This window comes from Dunckerocampus dactyliophorus, chromosome 8 (assembly GCF_027744805.1).
Source record: "Dunckerocampus dactyliophorus isolate RoL2022-P2 chromosome 8, RoL_Ddac_1.1, whole genome shotgun sequence".
Classification (NCBI taxonomy): Eukaryota; Metazoa; Chordata; class Actinopteri; order Syngnathiformes; family Syngnathidae; genus Dunckerocampus; species Dunckerocampus dactyliophorus.
This window is the reverse complement of record NC_072826.1, coordinates 9580941-9590477: the sequence shown is the minus strand read 5'-3', so window position 1 is coordinate 9590477 and position 9537 is coordinate 9580941. Positions and strand designations below refer to the sequence as shown.

Here is a 9537-nt window from a genome sequence, read left to right as displayed (position 1 = left end):
TGTGTTAGTTTTTTTTGTTTGTTTGTTTAAAAAAAAAAAAAAAAAAAACCTTCATACATGTAAAATAATTAGAATTTTGTACTGGCTGTGCCATTGAGAGAAGTTTGATGAAATAGGCAGAGGGCTGAGTTAGAGACTTGCAATTCCCCACCAAAACGCTAGGGGTTAGTGGTTTCTTGAAAGTGGGCAGGCACAACTCTTGTTGAGGAGTTATTTAGTTTCAAGTCTATTATTGTTAACACCCCTACCCCCACCAATTCAAATAAGGTAAATGATTAAACACGCCTATCAGGTATGATACAGTGGTTCTTCACCACGCCAAAATAGAAAACTAAAACCACAGTAGCACACAGTATTGATAAATAAACAGTATCAATTAAAGGGAAGCTCTATAGAGTCCTCAAATAATGCTAGTATAATCTATCACAATTAGGGTTGGCATCATTTGAATTTGAACGATTCAGATTTCTAATGATTCTCGATTCCGATGCTTTTTGGAGGCAGGGTCATAAAAGTTTGCATGGTTTAAATGAGGGTGCTAACCAGAGTTCTTTTTGGAAGGAATGTCTGAACTTCTCCATAACTTCTTTAATGATATGAGCATTTTTCATAAACTTTACTATGAATTTCTTCCAGGGCTATTTTCAACCAGCATATACTGTAAATATGAAACCATTCAACTTGAATATAAATGTTATTAAGTTTTTTTTTTACAAGAGTACACCTTCACAAAAGATGTTTACTTTTGAAAAGTAGTATACTTTGTTGCCTCAATGATGGTGTAAGCCATTGCTTCTCAAATAGTGGGGCGGGTCCCAGGGGTCAGGGGGGCCGTGAGAGACTGGGAAGCCTTTCAATGTTAGTCCAAACCTGCCAACATGTATGAATTTATTGTACTCAGCATCCATTTTGACTCTTGAACACGCTTGTTTGCTTCACTGCTCTCCATTTTGTTGCATTTTGGTGGTTTCAGTTTTGAGTTCAGTCTGTACAGTACAGATCAATAAATAGATATCATCAGTTTCTCAATAGTATTTCAAATCGGGGGAGCGTGAAAACATTTCGGCCCCCCAGTTGGGGCATGACAGAAAATAACTGAGAACCACTGGTGTAAATTCTTTTTATGAAACCCTTATCTTGTGAACACAGGTAAACAGGATTTTAGCCGAAACTGCTCTTATTTTGAAGGCCGGAAGTGTGTTGTGTGAGTTCAGAAGGTCCCTCGACTGTTGCTAACAGGAGACTGCTGTGCACATGAGTAAACTTGCCGAGCCGTCCTGTATTTACATCGAACTTCCACATCAGCTAACATCCTGAAACCCTGGCTTATATTGGCATAAGACAGACGTCATTTATTGTTTGACTTCCCAGATACGGACTTCCTACAGGAAGTCCGATGTAGTACATCAAAGACGAGGTTCTGTGTTATTTCTCCACCATGAATGTGTGAACATGAATCATGTTGATCGCGCACCCTCCTTTGCATGATATAATTGGGTTGCAAATGTTGCACTGAGCCGACCGTTCTTTTTCATGAAGTTAAGCCTAACTTTTTAGCCGCTGCTTCTTCGCTGGTGCTCACCGGCTTCTTCTTCGTTGGTGTTCACGGATATTTGGTCGGCGAAGTGAGCATCGGATCTAGGAATTGAAATAAAATCATTCAAGAGTTTTATTGTCATATGCACAGTAAAACAGGTAGTTATACTATGCAATGACATTCTTGTTCTGTTCATTCTCCCAAATAGGAAAAACACAAGAACATGAATAAGAACAAAAGAAACATTAACACCAATAAATTAAGCAGAAGATACGTTAATACCAATAAATAAATAAATAAACAAAGTGTTATGAGTGTGTGTTACGTGCGGCGCGTGTGAGTGCTTCGTTGAGAAGCCTGATGGCCTGTGGGTAAAAGCTGTATTCGAACGATCCCGGACGAATCGGAATGTTAGTCCCAGTTCCCATCGATGCCCAACCATAATTACAATTAATATACTTTAGCAATTGCTAATGAACATAATATAATCATCTAAATAATGAAATAATCATGTTTAAGTTTAGTTCCGAGAGCTATGATGAAAACAGTTGTGTTGTAATAAAAACATACACCAATAGTAAGGATGATTTTTAACAAATTGTTTTATTGCCACCAGGTCACACACACACACACACACACACAGCTTGATTGACTTTATCAGATGTGGTGCAATTATGTTTGGAAATGACATTTATTAATTGAACAAGTGAGGCAGTATACATCAGTATACTTTATTGAGCCATGGAGCTTCTTTCACAGGGACTCTGGCAGCTCATTGAAGCGCATCCTGGAGCCTGTAGAGAACAAAAAGAGACATGTCAATAAGATTTTATTATTGTTCTCGTTGCACATTGGTCATCTCCACAAAACTCTTACTTGAAATCACCGCCATCCAGCAGGCTCTTGTAGGTCTCAATCTCAGCTTCCAGTTTCACCTTGAGGTTGAGCAGCGCCTCATACTCCTGGGTCTGCTGGTGAATGTTTGCGCGCAGGTGCGCAAGCTCCTCCTCCAGACGTATAATAATGGCGTTGTACTTCTCCATTTCCATGTTGTTACGTAGCTCTGTGTTGCGTAGTGTGTCTTCAAGGGAGGCTTTCTAATGATACGTCATGAAGGAGTGATGGGAAGTTGTTATTCCACTAAAAATGGATGGAAATAAAAACATATACGGCGATTTATGCTTACTAAGCTCTGTTGAGAGGCAAGCTCGATTTCTAGAGTCTGTATCTGTCTGGATAAGTCACTTCTCTCCGTCTGTGCACCCTGGAGCGCCTCTGTGTTCTGTGATACCTGCGCCTGAACATCTGCTGTCTAAAGTTGAGGGAATGAAGAACAGTATCAAACCAGAACACTTTCAACCTTATGCATGATTCGTAGCGTGGCCTTACTTGATTTTCATGCCATCGTTTCAGATCCTCTGCATTCTTAACAGCAATCTTCTCATAGTTTCCTCTCATATCCTCCATGATCTGGGCCAAGTCTTGACCTTTGGGAGCATCAACATCAACTTGCACTCCTGATTGGGAGATCTGATTCCTCATCTCCCTCACCTCCTGCAGGACACACAGAAAAAATCACAGTGATGATGCACAGCGCACAGTATAATGTTCATTTACAAATGTAGCATTAGGTGAGCCACTATGCTCATTGTGCTGTATAACCCAATGTGGAATAAACAATACTACCTAATAGTTCAAACTAGTGAAGAACACAACTGCATGACTAATAGAGTTTTTAATCAAAATCAAAAATGTGCATTATTATCTATCTTAACCCTCCCAAGTGCCCCTAAAAAATAAAACACTTCAGATCCTCGGGACCCAAACAGGTTCCTTCAGAAAAAGAGCTGTTACAATAACAAAATTAATATATTTTTAATCAGAACTCCAAACTGTAATGTATTTGTTATTATTAGAATTTTTTTTTTAGATTTTCATGCCATTTTTTTGTCAGAATAACACTTTCTATGTCAACAAGAAAAACAAAAACTATACATTGTGAAGTGCAGAGAGGATAGGTGAAATTGTTAGAGCCTCGTTTCTGTCAATAAATTATCAAAACATTAATTTTGGTGCATTAGTAAGACCCCTGGGCCCCATGCGGGTCCCCGCTGAAAAAGTGCTGTAAAAATCATACCAATTATTACTTTTTGTACTTTCAAAGCATATCGTTTTTTATTTGATTCAACCCTAATCAGAACTGTAAAGTATTTTGGAAAGCTAATATTCACATGGTACAAATGTACTGCACACTCTGTCGTGCTCTGTGTTGTCGCTCTGCTGCCGCCTATCTGCCGTCTCTTGCAGTGCATGCTGTTCCCTGCAGAGGCGAAGCCACCGCCGTACACATGCAGCTCGTTAGGGCTCCTGGTCTTCTTAAGCTGGTCATCCGCAACAGCTCGTTGCCAGATTGTTCCCTGCTCCTCGCCTGCTTCCCGTATTGCTATGTTTTATGTGTTAACCTATCGTGTGTTTAGCTTTCTGGTCAATCTCACCTGCATTGTGAGTGTACTTTCTCCCTGCCTGGCCATCTCCAGCGGTGCCGCATTAGTATCTTCGCTAAAGTTACCTGCCTGCTTGATTTTCAGAAGCGCCTTTAGTTTCTCATCTCCTGCTTGGTTCTCAGCAGCGCCTTTTGTTGGTGGGTTGTTTTTCTAGCAGCTACTACTTTTTCTAGCAGCGCCTTTTGTCATTTCTTTTCTGCGGCGTGGCCTGGTATTTTTGCGTTGGACTCATTACCGTTTGCTATTCTTGTATTTTGTTTTTTTAGTCCTCTCTTTGTTATAAACACTTTTTTGTTATCACGGATTGTCCTCCTCTCTCTGCGTCACGGGATCCAAAACGCTGCTTGAGCCAATCGTGACACACTCACATTCTCATGGTTCCTCTTAAGGAACTCGAGCTCCTCCCTCACGGCTTCAATCTCACTCTCAATGTTCATCCTGCTCATGTTGGTGTCATCAATTACTTTCTTCAGCCCGGCAATGTCGGCCTCAACAGACTGGCGTATAGCCAGCTCGGTGTCAAACCTGTAAACAAACAAACAAACACACTGTATTACAAACACTGTGTTGCATTTTTTTAAGTCTTGGGGTAATCAAAACTGTTTAAAGACAATGTTTCTCTTGCCTCAGCAAGGCCGAATGCCATTTGTGTGAGCCAACCTTGATTTTTCCACATTCACGTGACTTGAAGTAAATAAATGAGAGCATGAAGTAAAAATGACATACTTTACTTTGAAGTCATCCGCAGCCAGACGGGAGTTGTCAATCTGGAGCACCAGACGAGCATTTTCTGTTATCTTGTTAAAGATCTAGAAAAATGTGACAGGTTGTTGTTGACATATGTTAGTAGGTGACACTAAGTGCTCTGCTCACAGTCATGTTGCCGTTTTCACATGATGCATTTTTTGACGGCGCCGCTCTTATCGTTATGTACAATGAGAAAGAAATCCGCACATCTCCACATCTGTGTGGGCTCTCAAGAGTCAGATTACACAAAGGGGCCACGGAAGAACAGGAAGAATGTTCCACTGGAACCCACCATCCTCCTGCCTGGAAAAGAGTGAATCCTGCATAACTCGAATGTGTTTCTCCCTGATTTGTTTATATGCGTGTGTTTATGTGGGCAGAATTCGAAGGCTAAATTCCTTGTGAGTGGGTGTGATTTTAATCCATGTTATCCTGTCTGGCAGGAAAGGGGAAACACATGTCACTTTATGAGTTGAGAGAAAAAATGTGGCATTAGAGACACTGAAAGATATTTGCCATTTGGAAAAGTATGTGACATTTGACTCTTGCTGAGTGAAGCTGATTGTTATGCAACGAGTACGCTCACACGAGCTCTCGCTGGCAGTACAAGATCCTTTGTGTGTGTCTCTTTACCACACATCTGTTTCACATTGAGGCCCACAGATACAGGGGTGTGGTGCAGAATCTCAATTACAAGCATTTGGAGAACTTTTGAATGTGGAAGTTGCCCTCATGTTGGTGACTCATCAGGAGGAAGTTCTGACCAGCTTCTGGCATGAAGTACAGATTTATGGGGGAGGGTAGGAGCTATCAGGCCACCACACCCTTCATTCAGATGCAAGAAATTTGATAACTTGTTGAACCCTTCTTTGCTGCATTGTCAGCCAAGGCAGCTTTTGTTGATTCATAATTACTGTTATCATTGGTTTATGCACAGTTTATGCCGACGTGATGGCAGTACATGATAGAGTGATGTAAGTTTGAGTCATGGGGAGGAACCAAATTTCTAACTTTGAGGACTGAGCTGAGAAAAGTTTGGGGATTGTTGGACCTAAAGATCAATAAAAAACCACTGATGTGACCTGCTGCTATAAGTATATTAGCACCTTTTTGCCAAACCTACCTGTTTACGTAGGTCTTCAATGATGGGTTCATACTTGCTGTAGTCTCTCATGTCAGGCCCTCCTGCCTTCAAGGCCTCCCTGATCTTCATCTCCAGCTCCTGGTTGGCTTGTTCCAGGTTCCTCACCGTCTCAATGTAGTTGGCCAGGCGGTCGTTGAGGTTCTGCATGGCTCCCTTCTCGTTGCCAGTTATCCCAGCTCCCATGCCACCACCAGTCGCCACAGATCCGCCGAAACCTGCACCCATACCACTGCTCAGCTTGAAGGCACTAGATGAGGAGGTGATCGGAGCTCCAGAACGCAAAGAAGACACAGCCACAGAGGAGATGCGGGTGTCCCGGCCACCGGCGCCACCATAACTGCTGGCAGAATAGTACCGGGGTGAGATGTGGGAAGCAGGTATCTGCTGAATGGTGGTCCTCCTGTAGCTCATGATGGAGACGTTTCTGCGTTACAGAGATGAAAATGAGAAGTAGAGGCTCACTGCTGGTCGGCTTCAAAAGAGGCGATGGCAGTGGGAAGTGGGGAACTTATACTCCTCCTTTTTCTCTCCCTCAATCACAGCCGGCCTTTTCAGACCCTGCCCACTTCAACATCGCCCCATTTTTTTATTTTCCTGCTCTCTCTCTCACGCTTTCCATTGCCCACATGTTTCCTTTTCTAACCGAGTATATCTTTCATTGCCATGGAAACGTAGATGTATGAAACAAACACAGGAACAATGCAAATCAGTCAATTTGGTTGAGCGGTTGAGATTAGACGCAAATGAGTTAAGCCGTACATGCTTTCACACTACAAACTGCAATAGAACAGAAATGGTAGAATATTTTTGGCAAAAGCATCAAAATACCTTTGGTTTGCTCATAAAAGGAATGATGTCTGCTATTAGCTGTAGACTCCATGTTTGGTCAAACAGACACAAGAAAAACACTTTTTGCCCAAAGGAGATAAAGGAATAAGGTCTGGTTGTGTGTGTGTGTGTGTGTGTGTGTGTGCGTGTGTGTGTGTGTGTGTGCTTTATAGATGAAGCGTATTTGTTTACCAGAGTTAGCTAGAGTTAGCTAGTGAATGTTGACAACCACACCTACAGCTGTAATCACATTTCAAAACATACAATACGTTAACAGTGAGGACAATGACTGTTCCCATATTCACAAAGAAAACTCAGGGACACACAAGCTTCTGAAATACCCTGGAGATGATGGAAAGGGTGAGATCCATGAGGCTTGTTTGCTGACACCCTGATACCATAATACAATCAAAAACAAAATAAAGAGCACCTTTGTTCACTCATCACATTATATCTGATTATGTCAGTTTTGGTGAGGGGCAAACTGTACTTCAGACCTATCTTCAGAGACCCCTTGGGTTTAAAAGGTTAAAAGAAGTCCGAGGAAACACATTGCAAGGATCAATATGGGAACATGACTCCTCTTTTGAACTGGTCTACTTTAAGGATGAATGGGCACCAACGTTTGAATACACCATGGACTTAAATACTGTCAAAATGTTCAGATAATTAGCCAGATACATAATTCTTACAGCTCATAACTGAAGCTAGCTTGTGATGTGAGTATATTTGCATTCAGCGCTTCAAAAGTGGATCGCAAAGTCAAATGATCCTTTTTGCAAACACCCTCCAGGGCTTTGCACACAACCTTAGTTGTACTTGATCAGATAGCACTGCAAAATGAGCAGACAGCCAAGAAGAAAACTGTGGAAAAAATCTGGTTTGCGAAAGGACCAGAGAGATATAAAGAGGAATGATCAATTAAGTCAGCATGACTGAAACCACATGACTGTTGTGACTGTGTCTTGTTTGTTAGGAAACATGCTGACAACATTAATGCTTCACCATCACAACCCCTAAACAAACAAACAAGAGTCCGAGCTGCTCAGCTCTGATCCTGATATGACAGGAACAAAGGGAGACAGCAGCAACAGTGTCTTAGTCAGAGCAGGAGATGACGACAGGAGTTTATGCTTCATACTTGAATTAACTGTTTCAGCTTTCCGAGTTCCCCTGCAGTTTCATTGTCTAATGGATACCCTTGCTTGTGTACAAACTCGGTATGCAGCATGTTAGCTCATCAGCAAACGCTACGCAAGAAATAACGCATACATGTTTTTGCCTTGATTAATCCCACACTAATGCTCAACAGATACTAAGAGTTTCACACCTTTAAACCAGTTACGGGAGTACAGGGGTTCAGCCATCAGAGCTATGGTGGCTGAAAGGGGTAAACACGTAGCAAAGTCCAGACCATACCTGTCGGCATTTGCATTTGAAAATACGGGAAATTTCCCTGGAAAATAGGAGTAAATAAGGGAGGGAAGTTAAAAAATATGGTAAAATGTGTGAAAGGGAGGACGCCGGGGAAGAAGGGCAAAATAAGGGAGTTTCCCAGGGAAAATGGGAATGTATGGTCCAAAATGCTCCGTACACAGAACTGACCAAAAATAACACAAATGTCATAAAACACACTGCATTCTCATAAACACTGCAAGATGAAAAGCAAATGCTAAAAGGAAAATGCTGCAAAAGAACACATACAAACCCCCAAAAACAAGCAACAAGGGGAGCAAATCCTACTCAACATTAGCTATTTAAATTGGTTGCCAATTAAAAACATACAGAAAAATGTACCTTTTCATTCTGCCTCCTGAAAGGGCAAACATTTTTCTTCTGGCCATCCTGTTAATATCTTTAAAGATGGACATCCCTCAGGTGTGGGCCTCTGGTAGCCTGGCATATTTACATTTTGTTCAGTCAACTTGGAGCATTTCTCTCATGCAGTTGTTTGTGGGGTTTGTGTGTATTTTTTACATTTGCAGCATTTTTCTTTAGCTTTTTTTTTTTTTTAATCTTGCTGTATTTATTTATGTGATTGCAGCATTTTATTTATGATGGTATGGCGCATTTTTTGGGCTTGGAGCGTTTGGACGTTGCCGTGTGTGTTTGCGCTTGTCTGTGACGTCATAGCGATAGCTCGTGACCCCTCTGACGAAGATACTGTCAATACTGTCAGTTATGAAAAAGTAAATCTCGTCTGAAAAAAACACAATTGTTGAAAATCTACCAAAATATGTTTTTCCTCTGGTTTTGTCAGCTGACAAGACACCTCACAACAACACGACGTGACCACTCTGAGGCAGGAGAGTGAGCAGTCGAAACGGTCAGCCGCGAAAAACTAACTGAAAAAAAGAATGGTTACACCCAATGAACCTGACTGGATTGTATTTTATAAACGTCTATATAATGTCAGATATGTCAAAAACTAATTCTTATGGTGAGAGACGAAACGGAGTCTGCGATGAGCAGAAAACGCCACCAAAGTTTTGTGGGGAGTGGGAGAAGCCCGAGTCGTGTTATAGTGCCTGTGATACACACTGAAAATCCCTCCACACTAGAAAAAAAAGGAGTCCGTGCAGTTTCTATCGCACAACAGCGCCATCTCCTGGATCCGTTAGGGGTGTTGTGACTGAAATGTTTACTATCAAGTTTTTGAGGCTCGATGAAGTGTCAACTATGGACTTAAAATATAGTTAAAAAATAAATCAATTTGACATCCCTAAGTGTGCTTGCCTCCACACAGATTTCTTGCCCAACACACACACACACACACA

General features: G+C 41.6%; 1 protein-coding gene across 1 annotated transcript; it reads right to left on the bottom strand.

Moving 5' to 3' along the window:
- Positions 1-2121: 2121 nt before the first annotated feature.
- LOC129186315 (keratin, type I cytoskeletal 18-like) lies at positions 2122-6428 on the bottom strand. Its single transcript, XM_054784450.1, has 7 exons — positions 5912-6428; positions 4768-4850; positions 4410-4566; positions 2927-3091; positions 2724-2849; positions 2414-2634; positions 2122-2331 (listed from the first exon to the last, which is right to left on the bottom strand). The coding sequence occupies exons 1-7, from the start codon at positions 6341-6343 to the stop codon at positions 2310-2312; spliced, it is 1206 nt and encodes a 401-aa protein (XP_054640425.1). The 5' UTR covers positions 6344-6428; the 3' UTR covers positions 2122-2309.
- Between the last annotated feature and the right edge of the window lie 3109 nt (positions 6429-9537).